Genomic DNA, 18,094 nt, shown 5'->3' on the forward strand with positions numbered 1-18,094 from the left:
AAACGGGAGGGCTGCGCACGCGTGACTGCTCTGTGAGCCGTCCGGTGCCTGACGGGAAATGGAAGCTCACCTATTGCGTAAAGGGTGATTCCAGCATGCACCAGGACACAAATTCTCGCGCGAGAGAGGGGCTGGCTGGCTGGGGGGGAGCCCATGGGGTGGAAGGAGGGAGAGGTCGCTCCAGACTCTAATGAAGCACCCGGTAATACAATTTTCTAACGGTTTTCCGTCAATTATTTAAGTCAGGGGTCTTCAAACTTGGCTCTTTGGCGACTTGTGGACTTCAACTCCCAGAATTCCTCAGCCAGCATGGCTGGCTGAGGAATTCTGGGAGTTGAAGTCCACAAGTCGCCAAAGGGCCAAGTTTGAAGACCCCCGATTTAAGTGTTGAGACTGTAGAAAGAATGCAGAGAAGAACAACAAAGATGATTACTGGAGGCTAAAACATAGAGGGAATGGTTGCTGGAGTCGGGTATGTCTAGTTTAATGAAGACATGATAGCAGTGTTCCAGTATCTCAGGGGCTGCCCCAAAGAAGAGGGAGTCAAGCTATTCTCCAAAGCGCCCGAAGGCAGGACAAGAAGGAACGGATGGAAACTAATCAAAGAGAGAAGCAACCTAGAACTAAGGAGAAACTTCCTAACAGAACAATTAACCAGTGGAACAACCTGCCTCCAGAATTTGTGAATGCTCCAACACTAGATGTTTTTAAGAAGAGATTGGACAACCATTTGTCTGAAATGGTATAGGGTCTCCTGCTTGAGCAGGGGGCTGGACTAGAAGACCTCCAAGGTCTCTTCCAGCTTTATTCTATTCTAAGTCCAAGTGGATTTGATCTCTAGGAGAGGTTTTTTGGGAAGGGTTTTTTATGAAGGAATGAGGCAGCGCTGCCCTGAACGGGCAAATTTAGGCAAATTCAAAAGGGGTTGTTGTTTTTTTTAAGTGTTTCCCAACATTTTCAGCTCCAGTATGGCCATTGAGAAGAATTCTATGAGTTGAAATTCACACGCCTACAAGTCTCCAAGCTGGGAAACCCTGCCACATACAAAGACACAAAGAGCAATTTCAACTAAGAGTTTCTCTGTTAAAACGATTGTTACCCATCAGTATAGGTCAGACATGTCAAACACAAGGCCCGGGGGCCGGATCCGGCCCGTGAAGTGGTTTCATGTGGCCCATGAAGCCATCCTGGAAACAGTGAGGGAACGGCCCCCACTGCCTTGGCCCTGGCCCAGAGACCCTCAGATCTGTCCCACTCCTGCCCAGGCCCCCATAGGCACCCTTGATGTGAACGATGTAGAGCTGGCCATGCCCACCCAGTAGGCCATACGCACTCTAGCCACGCCCACCCAGTAGGCCACGCCCACCCTGGCCATACCCACCCGGCCCCTTGAGGGCAACCGCAATGCTGATGCAGCCCTCAACGAAATTGAGTTTGACACCCCTGGTATAGGTGGATGTATGGCATATCCTCTTGGAATACTTGTAACTCTTAAGTTGAAGCCCTGTATGTAGAACTGCTGTAAATGCCTAATTCAGAGGGTGTGCCACACACGTGCTAGGAGGTGGATCTGGCAGAATGCCACAAGGCTACCTAGCAGTAAAGCAGCTTTCATGTCTAATGGAGAACTAAAGCTCACAGCCTCCCAGTTTCTACATGGAGGCATGATGATAATTGTTTCAGGGAGCAGCTATGCCTGTTGATGATGGCCAGATAGGTTATTTTAGAATCTTTTATCTAATTCTCATCTGCACCAAGTATTTTATTGTAAAATAATTGGAGGGGAACTGGATATCAGGACATACTCTTTCATATTTTGTAATGAAATTATGTCACAAGAAATGTTGCAAATATTCTGGAAGTAGCTACAGTTACTGTGATGAAATAATCTCTCCCGCTGGTTTGTATGATGGCTATTGAGAAGTTGAGCACTACAGAATGGAATATACAGAGCTCTACATTTCTTAAATTTGCTCACATTCTGTATCTTTGGGATGGGGATAGCATAATTATGGCCTTAACTTATCAAGTTGCTTATTAGAAAGATTGATTTTGTACTCATCAAAGAAATAAAAAAAATCAATTTCTGGATTGTTGCCAGAGAAACAGAACATCCAGAACTTGAAGCCTGGTATTTATCTTTTCACAAACAGAACATTGCCTCATTGGTCCTCTTAACTATTGCACTGATATGGCCCAATAACTTTTTTTTCTACCTGAGGTAATAGCTTACAGTTGTCCCTAAGTGTTTCAGTGTTCAGCTAATGTTTTTTCTCCTACTACTTTTTTCCCTAAAGGCAGAGGTCCCCAACCCCTGGGCCACTGGCCACTACCAGGCTGTGGCCTATTCAGAATTGGGCCACGCAAATGGCTGGCCAAAGAGTGTGCGCATGTTTGCATGAGTAGTGGGCCAGCAATCATGTTAGAATCTGTCAAACTCCCACTGGCCTCTCTCCTGCCTAAGGGCGTTGGCTAGGAGGATGGCGTTTTGGCAGGCTTTTTGCACTTCTTATCTTTTTCTTGTCCTCTGCTGGTGAAGACTTTGTAAGCTAACTCATCTAATTCTGAAGTAAATTTTCCTGGACCTCCTTTTACTTTCTTGTAACTTCCTCCTAATATCTTCTGCCAACTGTCCTATAAAGATCGTATTCAACATTCTCTGGTTTTCGCCTCAGGGTTTAGATTGGTATATTGCCTGAAACCCTGATATATTCTCTCAAGAAAGTCTCCAGGACTCTCATCCTTCTTTTGCCTAATTTCATAAATTTTTCAGAGATTTTCGATCTTGGGGACTCCATTCTGGATTCCATGCAAGACCAAAGACAGATAATTCCAAAACCTTTTGATATCTCTGGTACCATCCGGATTCCATTCTGGCTCCATGAGGAGATATTCCCAATCAGGATCATCATTATATTCTTTCTCTAATTTCTACTCCATTGCCCCCCTCACCAACCTCCGTTCTTCCAGTGTTAGAATATCCATCAATGTCTGAATATCTGCCCAGGTGGGGTTATGTGTTCTAAAGATAGACAGAAACAGAGAGTGCGTTTTCTCTTGGTTTTCCCTATAACTGGGGTTTGCTGTTTCCAATTGTAGAAATCTGAAGTAGAAAATGGCTTGTAGACTAAATATTCAGCATGGTCTGCCCACTGCTCCTGCCACTATAGTTTCTCTCAATGGAGCCTGTATCTCAGTTTTTAACTCAGTTTTGGACCAACTGTTATAGGAGTGCCCCATTTCCTAATCTCTTTATTCTCCAGCTGCCATGCCCCTCAAGAATTCTACCATTGGGTAGCTCGTCCCATAGATAAACAAGGTCATTCTCAGGGGCCTTTGGCAAAACCAGGGAGCACTGGGTTTTCTTAACTTAGGATCCTGTGCTTTACATACAAAAGTTCCTTTGCAACCACAGTCTTGCAACAGAAATGGACTGTTTGCCAATTTCACAAAGAGCTCTAAGAACTAAATTTTAGTATGCCTTTTCTGTTCCAAGGGGGTAAATCTTACTTTTTTAATTAATTGGAGATTGATTGATCCTTGTGGCAGCCAAAAGCCTCCTGGTTTATCTAATTTTGCATATGGCCATACTAACAATAGTGAGAAAAGGCTGCCTTAGTCCCTATATCTTGCCCCCCTAAGCCAGACATGTCAAACACAAGGCCCAGGGGCCAGATCCGGCCCGCGAAGTGGTTTCATGTGGCCCGTGAAGCCATCCTGGAAGCAATGAGGGAACGGCCCCCACTGCCTTGGCCCTGGCCCACAGACCCTCCTCCTGCCAGAGACCCTCAGATCTGTCCCACTCCCGTCCAGGCCCCCATAGGCACCCTAAATGCAAACGATGTAGAGCTGGCCATGCCCACCCAGTAGGCCATATGCACTCTAGCCATGCCCACCCAGTAGGCCACGCCCACCCAGGCCACACCCACCCGGCCCCCTGAGGGCAACCGCAATGCTGATGCGGCCCTCAATGAAATTGAGTTTGACACCCCTGCCCTAAGCTATGAAAATTAGCCAATATACATCCCACTGGCGTATCCTTGGGCAGTTTCCTTTTTGGCAACTTTGTCGCCCCTTGACCATGTGCCTTTTTATTGCTGCGATTTCCCATTTTAAGGCTGAATCTCTCAGGTATATCCCTTATTCCCTGGGTATGTCTTCCATTCGGTCCTTACCTTTTATTTGCCTTAAATTCCTGTCCCTTTTTTCCTTCCCACTGCCAGTGGTTGTCTCTGCTCCTTGGTTTCTTTGGGGCTTCCAACAGTGAATTTGACATCACTGAGGACTTTCACCAAAGCTGCACATTCTTTTAGACAGTGGCTTATTCCACTCATTCAACCCATTCTGCATCAGTGAGACACACAAATCTTTGCAATATTCCTTGCATTCCAAGGCTCCCCAGTCATCGTCTTATGGGGCTTGTAGGGACTTGAGTGCAGCTGATGTATGCAGAAGCACACAGTCCTGGTCACCAACCGTGAATTTATTTTAGACCATTTACACACCTTTCAGCCATCCATCTCATAACCTAGCATTGTCACAACAGCTGACTCATCACAATTTCATGAATCATCTGCTCTAGTGTGCCTGTTCTTCATAGCTGTCTATCAGTATCACCATCCTGTTGCAGCTCCAGTCAGAGATAAAAAGCTCTTCTGTTATTCATCACTGTCTTGCATTATAGCTCCCCATCTGCTTTTTACCTCTCAGCCAGGCTATTTTTGAATGCTGATTTTTGCAGATGTATAGTTCTGTAGTTTGCTTTTAGAAAAGAACTATATTCATATTTAGAAATCGCCTGAAAGACAGCACAAGCACCTGGAGATCTCCTCCTTGCTTCATCCTTTTATTGTCAGGCTACTTCTGAATCCAGATTTAGAAGACATTCAGAAGAGTGCTTTCTTATTGAGAAATAGCTTCACTGACAGGCAACAGGTGAAGAGAAGGGGTTTTAAAGAGCATTGGGAAAGCTCCTTCTGCAGTAAAGCTTTAGCATTTGCCACTGCAGTCTGAAAGGTGGCAAACCCCACCATCTGCTGGCAAATAGTGTTTAGTTCAGCTGTAGCTGCTATACTAAAAGTGGAAACTATATTCTTTTAGCAAGTGGAATCAAACATTGCACTTTGGCACTAGCCATATCCAGTACATTTTGTTTTTAGCTTGGGTTTGACATTTTGTAAGTAATGGTTTTCTTGCAGGAGGATTAGTGGTTTTGTTCACAAATAGTGTTGCATATATTACTTAAGGAAGCTGGATTTTTGTATGAATAGAGCAAATAGTTGAATTTTTGAAGCCTAGCATCAATACCTGTTTGGGCTATTGGTTACATTTGGCATTTTGATCAGGCCCAATCTATGACAAAGCCCTGAAGTAACAAATGGCTATATGCAGCCTGCTGCCATCATTTCTGCCCGTGTCTTTTCCAGGCAAGTGGGCTCCCTTCCGAATAGTATAGCCAAGCATCCTGCTTATTTTGTAAGAATGCTAATGGGACTCAATTGTGGGCCATAGACATTCTGAGAAGCAGACATGAGGCTGAACCTTGAGTTTCCTATTTGAAAAACATAAGCTTTTTTAAAGCCCAGGGATCAGGCACACTAGAGGTACAATGACAGAGGCAATAAAACTTGAGCACTATGTTTTGGTTGTTAAGTACATCTCAGTTTGTACTTGGGGGGCAAAATGGCAGCCATATATTATACAGGTAGTCCTCAACTTACAACAGTTTGTTTAGTGACTTCTCAAAGTTACAATGGGACTGAAAAAAGTTATGACAATTTTTCACACTTATGACTGTTGCATGATCAAAATTTGGATGTTTGGCAAATGATTTGTATTTATGATGGTTGCAGTGTCGTGGGATCATGTGATCACCTTTTGTGACCTGACAAGCAGAGTCAATGGGAAAGCCAGATTCACTTAACAACCATATTATTAGTTTAATAACTGCAGTGATTCACTTAACAAAAGTGGCAAGAAAAGTCGTAAAATGGAACAAAATTCACTTAACAAATGTCTCACTTAGCAACACAAATTCTGGGGCTCAATTGTGGTTGTAAGTCAAGAACTACCTGTATCAGACTTACTGCCACTTTATTATTAACAGATGAATAATCCTTTTTTTGTGAACATGGTCTTACAGGAGTAGCATGCAGTCACTGGAATGTTATTTACTTAATTAAGGAACAGTTCTAAGGTAGAGGGCAGAACTGATAAAATATATAATATGTAAGGTATGTGTATATACTAGAATATTCTTATGTTTATGCATTACTTTGCTTGCTTTGCTAGATCAGCTTTTTTATTTTTCTATGAGGGATATGTTTATCTCTCCCAGATCACTTACCAGTATGTATATACATGATATATTCTTTTGTTGGGTAAATGAAGAGGGAATAGTTAATGATTTAACAGAGGAGACTACACAGCATATCTTGAACCTTACTTACATAGTAACCTGAAGGTTTTACACTCAAAGAAATCTTCCAACAAGTCTAGATAAGGTTATTGTGTTGTCTGTTTTAAGTCTCAAACTTTTTAGTCTCTTCTTCATGGGAATTATTCTATCCTTATTCAAGGCCCAGTGACCATCAAACCTGCCCAATAACAAAAGTCAGAGTATCTTACGTTGGGGCTTATACGTTACAAGGGTTCTAGCACAGGGGTACCCAACCCCCGGACCATGGACCAGTACCGGGCCACGGCATGCCAGCAACAGGTCCACACAAACAAGCAAAGCCCCATTCTTGAGATGCTGGCAGCAAACAAAACCACACACCCTCCGGTCCGCAGAAAATCCTCTCCCCACAGAACCGGTCCCTGGTGCCCAAAAGGTTGGGGACCTCTGTTCTAGGACATTTAGAGTCTGCAGAAATAGAAGTTTCTAGGAAATAAAGGCGGTAGCACAATCGAATCAAAAGAGCACAGGTGAGCAGGGAGCGAGAGAAGTCATAGGTATCTACAAAGGGGTGCATCAAATGCACTGCGGGATTCAGATGCTTTGTGTTTCCGATCCATTATTTGTTCAGTTCATTATAATCTGTCAACAGAAGAATTGGTATAGATTTCAGAATGCTTACTGCTTCTTTTCTTAAAGTATTTTATTTAGGTATTTGTATTCCGCATTTCTGTCTCTGTGTGACAACCAGGCCAGGAAATTTTTAAATGGATAATTGCCATCTCCATCATGCCATCACTGCCTGTTCAGAACATTGTTAAAAATAACAAACAAGTTTGTTTAGGTATATGTATTAGTCAAACATTTCCACATGCTTATCTACAAAGCTGATGACAGCTTAACTCAAACTTTATAAAGTGGCCTTTCTTTTTGGATTTGTCAAAAAAAACAAACCCAGATGTTCTGTTTTCTGAAAGTGTTTAATTATATGACGTATTTACATTTTGAAAACATCCTCTTATATTCACCAGTGATATAATCAGCCATGTTTGGCAAATATGTATAAATGGAAATGTACATTAAAAAGTTTGCTTATAAACAAAAGGCACAGACTTGCAAATATTAACCTTCAGCATATGGCATAGTCTCTGACTGATGGAAAATTGTTAGAAGATCATGTTAAAATTCTACCTATTTCTGTTTCTTCCTATGTTATTAGTAAAGGGGGAAAAAGCTATGGCTGCAAAGCTTGCTGATGGTAAGAAATAAAACAAAGAGTTTTACAACTCTTGTTCAAATATGGAACTAACAGAGGACCGTAAATTAAGCCCCATTTCAGAAATCTGATAGCAGCTTAAAATAAGACTGCAAAACTATTGAGTCTTATTTTTTTGTTTCATTCAGTAAAATTATGACTTGAGAAACAGGAACAGTAATTATCAGATTATAAGAGAATTTTATCTGCCCATCTGTTTTTACCATTTAATAATCAAGAAAAAGCTCACTGCATTTGAAGTGAAAATATGAACATTATTTAATAACTCATCCTCTGTAATAAACAATTTGAAAATATTTTACAAGGAATCACACACACAATATTTTACAAAGATTTTAGTCTTTTTTAAAATTGTTCAACTCTTCTGTACAAAACAAAATTAATGTAACAAAAAATGAATTATTGGAAGAAAGCTTTTTAAGTGAACAATGATAGGAATAGGATTCAAGCAGCTATAAGAAGAGCAACTTGATGTTTTATTTTATTTTCTTAACTTAAAATATAATATATATTTATAGATATGTATATTTTTCATTGTTTTTCTCAGATGAGCAGCACCCAACTAGACTACAGATTTACATACACTCCTGGTAAACACAGCCAGCCATCTGGTCAAAGCACAGTTCCCATATACATAACCAAACACACACTAAAAAGCTACAAGCAAAATGACCTTTAACCTTGTCATTATCAGTGAATCACCTCCTTGTCCCTTGACTTTGGAATCAAATTTCCAAGATCTTGTCAGAATCATGGATGTCCCCCTTCCTTTCCTACTTCTCTACTCTACCACAAATTTTGTCCAAACTGATTTTAAAAGGAATTAGGCATGGTAGGTGGATTGAAAAATGACTACATTTCACCTCTTCTAATATGTCTTTGTATGAAGAACCCAGCACATAGGGTCAATGGAATTTATTTTCACATAGTCCTTTACTTTTTCTAGAAAAAAAGTTTCTAACTAGGATTGACAAGGTTAAAATAAGAGTCCCTTGCTCTCTAGAGACTCTTCTTTGAAGATTCATTTTCTCCACAGCATTTTCCCTACTTCTCTGAATTCAGGAAATTGGTTTAATCCAAGTTCATAATTCTTTGCGTGGTTAATAATTACATGAGATTTTCTTTGCTGATGCTATATGTCAGTTGAATGTTCCTTTTAATTCTTCCAGTTTCATCATATTTTACTTTCTTCAGAACTATATTTTCTGCTTTTACAGCTTTGGATAATATCACCATTTTGGTTTCTTTTATGGGTTTTTTTTTTGTGCAGCCTGTGAAACTTCTGATTTCCTCAGGTAATAGAAGCAAAATGGTCATGCTTTTGGCTTCCTTTTTCCCAATGGATCCTCCCCTATCAATCAATACCAGCTTCATCCATCATCAGTGGGGAAAAAAAAGACTGGAGGAAGACTTAATGACAATATACAAGTGATTCTGACTGGGACATAGCACCAACCATTCAGACTCTAAGATAAGCGGCAGATAACACAAATTATGTGAAATGGACATTCCAGTTCCTGTTTACACAACTATTTCAAAAGAGCTGGTTGTTGCTTAGCTCAGCTTATATTTACACATACGTCTGAAGAGTTCATTTTCAGAAGGCAAAAATTTTGCTACAATAGCAGGGAAAGAGCAAAAACCTGCACATATTGCAATATGATTAGCTCATGCACAAACATCAATCTTGCCCACCCTAATCGCCTCTCCAAAAGTTGGAATCAACTTGGATTGAAAAATGGGCCATAGTTTCATCTTCCAAACGCTGATTCTCTAACTCTGGAAAAGTTTGCTCAGAACTTTGCTCTCTTTTTGTACCAATTGTGAAAAATGTGAGAAAGGATTACCATTGAACATATAGGTAAATAACAGAAAATTCTTTTCTAACCAGTGGTTTTTGCATATATCACAACTGAAGTAATTGGAGGCAGGACAGCATTTCTCTGACATGGTACTCAGTGATTCCCTGACTGATAAAAGAAGAGGCTGAATCATGTTTGATATGTAGTGATCAAGGCAATATCTACAATTTCTAAGTTCCAATATGTCTTCTGCTGCGGGTCTGTTTTTATATTTCACTTCCAGTGTTCTCCATTCTGCCACATCCTTTCCCTTCTGAACTTGAGTCTAGAATCAACTAAGGGTAAGGGAGTTATTCAACTAGAATTGCACCCAGACATTTAAAAAAATGATGAAACTTCTACCAAAACTGAAGGTGAATACACTCCAGCTAAAGCTGAACAAATGCTATAATTATTAGAAAGGATAATACTGTTCTATAAGTGGTCCTCTGAAATTAGCTCCGTTATGTGGGACTTCTTTATCAGCATTGCTCATATTTTCCTCTCCAAGAGCATTTCTTTCCCAGAGAACCACTTGTTCTGAAAATTGAGTGTCATTATCTCTCATGGCAACAGAGGTGTATCAATTCAGTGATTTATCCAATCTGGACCAAGCTCAGGAGAAATCAGTTCTATTATGTTTGTAAAAAAAGCTGCCTGGGCATAGCAGTCATTGGCTAGAACCTATAATGCTACTAAACCATCTTTCCCCTGCTGCTTCCAGACTTCTTGGCATTTCAGATTCAGAACAACTATTATTATCATTATTATTATTATTATTATTATTATTATTATTATTATTATTATTATTATTATTATTATTATTATTATTTTAAAGATATACATGATTGGAGTTTTAAAAATATATTTTAAAGCAAGCAATTCTAAATCCTAGTATGAAAAAGAAAAAAAGCCAGAAGACCCAACCAGTGCTTTCAGCAGTGACATAAATGTCCTCTTAAAACAAGGATATCTGGAAACAGACTCACCTCAAGGAAGGAAAAAAAACCCCCATAGGAATTACAAGATATACTTGCACCATTATAGAATCACTTAAGGTATGTTTTTTTAACCTGTCTTTGGTTATTACGTACATAAACACATCTGTATGTATATGTATGTAAACAACAAAATGTACTCCATTATGACTATAAAATTTCATTGGATATGTTAAAACCAAACAACCCCCCCACCCCCCAAAACATCTTGGGAGGGCATTGGCCAAAAGTCAAGAATGAAAAGAGTACCAGTTCAACTCCAGCAAACTTTAGCTTTGACCTTCAATAATTTAGCAAGAACAAAGAGGCTGACCAAGAAGTATGTCATGGTGATTAACAGTGATGATGTATGATATTCAAAAGCAGGGAAAGGCCATGTTATCCAATCAGCTTCATGTATGAATGTGAAGCACTTCAGGCCCAATATCATTTCCATATATACTTTCTGTGCTCCAAATTTTTCCCACTTTGAATATCTGTTGTTGATGAATATATACTGGCTCTAGAGCACTAGCCATACAGTCACAGACAAAGTGACATAAGGAAGACAAGAGGTTTTACTCAGACTAATGTAAAATGAATCTGGGGGTTTCAGCAAGCACACTACAGACAGTTGCCCACATCACAAAACAATCACACAATTTGGCACAATTTTGTAGTTTCTGCTCAGAAGAGACCAGGGAGATTCTGAGAGTGTATTCACAACCAGCACAATTGATTATCACTGGTAGTATACACAAGGAATAATGGCACTATCTTTACCATATATCATAGTTAATTAGAGTTATGTATTTATAATCTCCCAGTTTACTTCTGTAGAAATCTATACAAAGCCAATGAAGCAGAACTACTATCCTTAGCACCAGTGCAATTGTTGTGGATATAAGCAGTCTGGAAAAAAAATGCAGACTTGGAAGGAGACTCTTTTTAGTTGCTTACTTGAAAACGAGGATTCACTTGGGGTAGGGTTATATGTACACAAAGGAATTCGAATGAAGTTAGCTTTTGAGAGATTAAGAATTTCCTAGTCTCAAGAGCAAAGTTTACTGAAAAGCAAGCAAGTGCACCATTGGTTCTACTTCCAGATTTGTCAAGTATTTTTTTCCTACAATAGTTCCAAGCACCACATATTTGCACTTTGCAGCCATAATTATTACAGAAGTATTACGCTTTTGACTCTTTTAAATTATATTATGAGGACCACAGAACTCTTACTTCTAAGAACATCAGTAAATAATTTTGTCTGATATGCCTGCAGTATTGGCTGAGGAATGGGTTGCATTCAACTGTACACCTTCCAAGCTGCACTATTTTTTGCAATTAAACAACTGGTGAGGGTCATTATAAATGGCAGAGGCTGAATTAACATGTAAGTTATGAGATCAGAAGGCTTTTCTCCAAAATTCTGGTTTAGTACTAAACCACAATACCAAGACCACAGAAAGTTTGATTCAAGCAGAATCTGAAGTTGTTAATCAAACTGGATTGTCTTCTTCTTTAGAAAACGTCAGGTTGAAGTAATTATGACCTACAGTTTGCTTTCCAGATTTTCTTGCAACAAAGCAAATGAAATTCATAGCTGCTGAATAATTTGTAACAGGTGGCATGTTTGGATTAAAAGAAGTCTGGATTAAAGAACTGAGCATATTAAGTTGAAATGGACGCATCACTGTGTACAATATTTTAGCAGGCTTTTATAACAGCAATCACCCTTGTGCCAGAGGGAAAAACCCATGCAGTTCTTGGTGTTGCAACCAACAGTTTTTCCTTGATGAAGTTGCATTATACTGGTCTGCAGTTCCCCATATTGCCCAGAAGGTTCTGGCTCTCCTATAACATCAAGCAGGAACAAAACGGAACGGAACGAAACAAAACAAAACAGGATTCTTCTCACTTTGCTGGCTATTTCAAGTGTAGAGGCAGTGCAGTGGGGTATATTTGGCTGACGAGAAGGATCTTCTGGAATTGTCAGGGGACTGCAGGCATTTCGGTTCATAGTATGTGGCAAGATGTACTTATTATCATATGTTAACAGGCACAAAGACTGGAAACCTGCTCAAGACAAGTCCTAAAAACAGGCATTTTTTTAGGATACCAGTTGATGAATTCTAGCATTATACTTTCTTTTAATTCTTCAATAGTTGCAACCACTTAAAATAATTCCAGACGTGAAATGTACGCTTGCAAAGTCATCAGAGGTGCTCTGTTGGGGTCTGAGCTGAGTGGCAGATATTTCAACAGCCATCATTGTGAAGCAGAATGTTGTCACTTCCTCCAAGCTCAAGTACACAAACAATAAGCGTACAGTTAGGTTTCTGCACAAAGTCTAGAAGTAAAACTTTGGCTATCATCTTCATAGGTCGGTTTGGCACACAGTGCTGCCTCCACTAGGGTGGACAATATTCTTTAAAATTTAGAAGAAAAGAAACAAGAAAAGAGACTTCATCTTTGTCTAAGTCATCTCCATAATTGGCTTATCTTAAAGATACGGCAAAGCTACCAACTGAAGACTTCATAGTGATTTGGGGAACAGCTCTTAAAATAGCTAAATATGTTTTTTTTTCAGTTGGTTCAAATAAGAAATGGGAAAGCAGTAAAATAATCAACGGGGGCTGCTGGATTTAAACCATCATCATTATTTGCATTCTATCTTGTTATTCATTTTTTAAAGATTGTCTCAGTTGCTGCAACCTCCAACCTTACATGGATTACTGGAATGGTATACAAAAGGATCTTCACCCTCTTCTTTCTGCCCTGCTTGGTTTTCAAGTCCTCTTTACAGAATAAGCAGTTTAAATGAATAATACCGACCTTAAAAATCAAGTGATATCCTCTGCATTTGTGTATGTTTCTTTCTTGCTGACAATAAATGCTCTAGTGATCTTTCAGGCTTAATGTTTGGAAATCAGATGTTGAAAGATCTAGATTAAACTGTTTAGGATGAAAATAATTCATCATTGATTGGAGATGGGATCCACCTATTGAAAGGCAGAAATAACAATGGCCTAGGGAAACTCATAGCGAATTGGGTGGAATGATATTGGGGTGATCTGATAAGATTACTTTGAGTCTGAAAAGCTACTGGAATTGGCTGGAAGGTTTGCTAGGTTATAGAATCAATTTGGCAAGACTACTCCATTTTTTTGGTTATAGTGATTGGTGTTGTTTCTGCAGTTTTCATTATTGGAATGGGAAGGTACATTATTTCAGACAAAACAGTATCATCAGTATTGTTGATTAAGTACTTTTAAAACCATAATTAAAAGTCCTTCACAAGAAAACTAACAAAGGTCTCCCAGAATTCCACAGTTTCAATGGAAAAATAAAACCATGGGGCCATGTTCTTTGTATTTGGCCAACAGCTCAATGAGTGGAAAGGGGAACAATGAATCAAAGCTCAAGAATGTTCCCTGTGTGGAGAAGATCACGGTGGTCCATGCTTCCCCTTGTCATCTCAAAGACCTCTTTAGCACAATCTGCTGTGCAGAGACACCGGAAAGGCAAGGATTGATGGAGGAAAAGGGGTAAAAAAATGAGAACAGCTTCTGGACTTCTGAGTAAAGAAAGCAACAGTCCTCATGAGTGAATGCCAAGGTGCAGCCAGAATTGATGGGACTAGGCAGAAGTCATCCTCTAGCAAGTCTGGAGGGGATGATGATGTGCATAAAATAAAAAGGATGGGTTAAGCTAAATGGGCGTTTCAAAGGCAAAATGCCAAGGGCAGTGAATGGTGACTTGCAGTCAAATAGAGAAGGAGTAACTGCAAGCATAACAAGATATTCAAGGAAGGTCTGAAGGAGGCCCCTTTCCCACAATCCGAGGTGTCTTCCTGGAGAAATAAGAGAGAGAGAGAGATTTCTTTAAGAATACTTGCTTTTGTTGAAACACACACACACACACACACACACACACACACACACACACACACACACATATATATATATATATATATATATATATATATATATATATATATATATATATATATATATATATATATATATATATATATATATATATATATATATATATATATATATATATATATATATATATATATATATATATGTTTTCTGAGGTTTTCGCGGGTGTTTGTATGTGGATCTTTGGTTATTCGGGTTTTTCCCCGCGTAGAACTAAAGGTGTAGGCGCAACGTTTCGACGGAATCCCATCCGTCATCATCAGTGATTCCGTCGAAACGTTGCGCCTACACCTTTAGTTCTACGCGGGGAAAAACCCGAATAACCAAAGATATATATATATATATATATATATATATATATATATATATATATATATATATATATATATATATATATGTATATGTATATGTATATGTATATGTATATGTATATGTATATGTATATGTTTTCTTGCTGAAACTTGCTATATGTATTTTTAATTTTGTTTGTTTTAAGCAAAATGATCATGCAAATAAATCCATGCATTATCCAAGATCTTATTTCCTGTATTCCTTGTTCTATTAGAACAGTTTTGAATATCTAGAATTCTGGAATAAACTTAGTTTCATAGATTCGTTAGCAGGAAAAGAATAAATTTTACTGTTTTCAGGATAAAGAATAAAGCACAATGAGGTTAAAAGGGCACCCAGACCAATGTCTTGTTCAAAGAAATGTTAACATTCATGCCATTTTTTGCAGCATTTATTTAAGAATTACGGTAATTCCCAAAGGTTCTTTCAGATAGTCTTTTGTGATGTATACATACAATTAACTCATCAAAATTGCGTCGGGTGCAGACACTGCTATGCCTCTTGTCATGCACATTTGTTTTTTCATCTAGTCTAAAGAAACAACTCACAAGCAGCAAAAAAAAGAGTAGCTGTATTAATGGTTCTAGAGTCCAATAACCTTCGTTCTGTCAGTTGAAAGTGAATATTTTCTAGAGGCAGAGGCACAATATAGATGCATTCATAATGACTGTCAAGACTGGAAGCAGCCTCTCTATAACCTTTCCCTTTCATTTCCCCCTTCCCTTCCCTTTTTCTTTTTTCTTTCACTATTTACTATTTCTCTTTATTATTTTTATTCTTTTATGGTTTTTGCTTTGTTAAAAATTTCTTCATAAAAATTATTTTTAAAAAGTGAACCTTTTCCTTCATAGTGGAAGGAAAGTCTCTGCCTATTGTTTTTAAGTTTCCCAGGATATCCTCCTCCTAGAGCAGAGTCATTTCAGATGTCGCATTCCATATGTTTAGCATTAGCTATCCCTCCTTTCACTTACAGTTGTATTGTAATCAAAACAGACGTGGGGACCCTTCCGGTAACGTGGCTTCTCTACTAGCTCACATTGATTGCGATCTCCTGGAGGAGCTTTGCGTCATATCAAGCAAATGAAGCAGAAGATAACGGATTAAAATGATGTAAATTAGAAGATTAAAATAATAGAATACAAATGCTAACAGATTACATTATCTCCGAATATTGAACTGTTAACTGTATTCCAACCTAATTTTTGTGGTTTCTGTCCTTCCTCACATCCTTCCTCGTTTTTGTTTAACTCTCTCTAAAGTCTGTAATTGTATCAATGTAAATGGTAACTGGTGGGAGGAAAAAAAATGTGAAAGGTCTATTTTTGTGAAAATCCTCAATGGCCAGTATATATTTAAATGGGCTCCTATAGAAATAAAAATATTTGTAAACAAGGAGGAAATAGACTAGATGGACTTTTGTTTGACTCCCTAGCAGCTTGCCGTGCACAAAAATTTTTAATGAATAAAATATATTGGTCAGCTGATTGTTGGGTTGTCCTATAGCACAGGAAAGTAGGTCTTTCCAGCAACTCACCGCACTTTGGGATGGAAAGAAAAGAGGAACGGAGCAAGAAGTGTCCTTCTTCCCTCCCTTTGAACAAGACTGTTTGGAGGTGCTGCCTTTCTTTTGTTACTTGATTCATTTTCTCTCCTGAAAGGTGCTTGAGAGGAAAGGAGGGAAATTGCTTTCCTTGCAGGAATCCTGATGTTGGGGGGAGATTTTATTTTATTTTTTTTATTTTAATTCCATTTATATCCCGCCTTTCTCCAAAGACTCAGGGCGGCTTACAAGCTTAGCAGTAGCCTTCATTCTATGTATATGCCTGCTTATTAGGGCTTTCACACACACCCCAAGCGGCATTATTACAAAGTCAGCTTAATTGCCCCCAACAATCTGGGTCCTCATTTTACCTACCTCGGAAGGATGGAAGGCTGAGTCAACCTTGAGCCTGGTGGGACGCGAACCTGCACTAATTGCAGGCAGCTGGTGTTACTTAAGGAGGCATTAGCCCACTGCTCCACCAAGGTTCTTGGATGGATGAGGGAAATACATGTGTGTGCATTCATACAGGAGAGCATAGCTCCTGCCTTTCCGTGCAGCTCTCTGGTTCTAGGCAGTTTGTCTTCAACTTGATCTAAACTATATTTATCAACTTTATACAATATCATGTTAAAATTCTGCCTGCAAGTCCTACATGGCACTAAGGTTCTGTAGGTTCCTTCTTCCCCCTTCGTGGGTCTCCAGAGCAATTAATCACTGATTAGTTGTCAATCAGTCATGACCACTTTGGATTACTTCTGCTATCTGATGTAATGTATCTCTGAGCATCACTGGCTATGGAAGATGAGTTGGAGAACGCAGTTTTGTTTATGGCCTGCTGTGGATTTTCCATAGACCTCTTTGGCTATTGCAGGTATAATAGAGGAGAAGATATGTATCTTGAGCACTGATGTTATCTAGTTGGGTAATAAAATGTCTGCATGCAAACAACTAAGCTCAGAGAACACCAAGTACTCCACTACTGCTGGTGGACCAGATGCCCTTTGGTCTGATATAATGTAGCTTGTCTTAAATTATTACAAAATTTCCTTTTACATTTATCTACATAGTCTACAAAATTGTAATGGATTTGAGTTCAGATTATTGTATGTTTAAACTATTTGTGATGATATGAACATCAAACTACTTATGGGAAATGTATCTCAAGTAATATTTATTAAAAAAATACACCAGAACAAACATCTGTTAATAATAGTCATACCATCTATTATATTGTTTCTGATTTGGAACAGAACTGATTACCAATACCTTTTATCTCTGCTTGGAGAAGTTTTGTGGATTCACACTGATTGCATATTGGCTTTTCTGCTACAACAAACAGAAGATTAGACCCAGCAAGCCTTTGTGCATGGAACAGCCTGGAGAAAAAGGGAGAGAAGAAGAGAAGCAGAAGTACTGCTATCCTATTATCCTGTACTATTCTATAATTTACAGAGTTGTGTTCTGCAAAGAAGTGCTTTGGTAGTAGATTTTTTCTTAATAAAGAGCTTCAGTTTCTGAAGCAGCCATCATAGCTATCTCATTCAACTCTATCATCTATCATCTATCATCTCTATCCTATCTATCTATCTATCTATCTATCTATCTATCTATCTATCTATCTATCATCTATCTATCTATCCATCCATCCATCCATCCATCCATCCATCCATCCATGCATCCAGTGGTGGGATTCAAATATGTGAACAACCGGTTCTCTGTGTGGATGCCGCTTCCGGAAGTCCATTCTGGGCCTGGGCAGCAAAAA

The 18,094-nt window shown here is 38.9% G+C and overlaps 1 protein-coding gene across 1 annotated transcript in view; it reads right to left on the reverse strand.

Annotated features, from left to right (window-relative positions):
* Positions 1–14,212: 14,212 nt before the first annotated feature.
* The window catches only part of CACNA2D2 (calcium voltage-gated channel auxiliary subunit alpha2delta 2), a gene marked incomplete at both ends in the record, with an annotated part of 725,967 nt that continues 722,085 nt past the window's right edge, over positions 14,213–18,094 (reverse strand). The window contains 3 exons of the mRNA XM_081316808.1: positions 14,213–14,341; positions 15,758–15,846; positions 17,596–17,705. Of these exons, the coding sequence (XP_081172934.1) occupies positions 14,213–14,341; positions 15,758–15,846; positions 17,596–17,705 (328 nt within the window). The remainder of the gene's footprint in view (positions 14,342–15,757; positions 15,847–17,595; positions 17,706–18,094) is intronic.

Source organism: Vipera berus, assembly GCF_964194415.1.
Source record: "Vipera berus genome assembly, chromosome: 2".
In the NCBI taxonomy this organism is placed as follows: Eukaryota; Metazoa; Chordata; class Lepidosauria; order Squamata; family Viperidae; genus Vipera; species Vipera berus.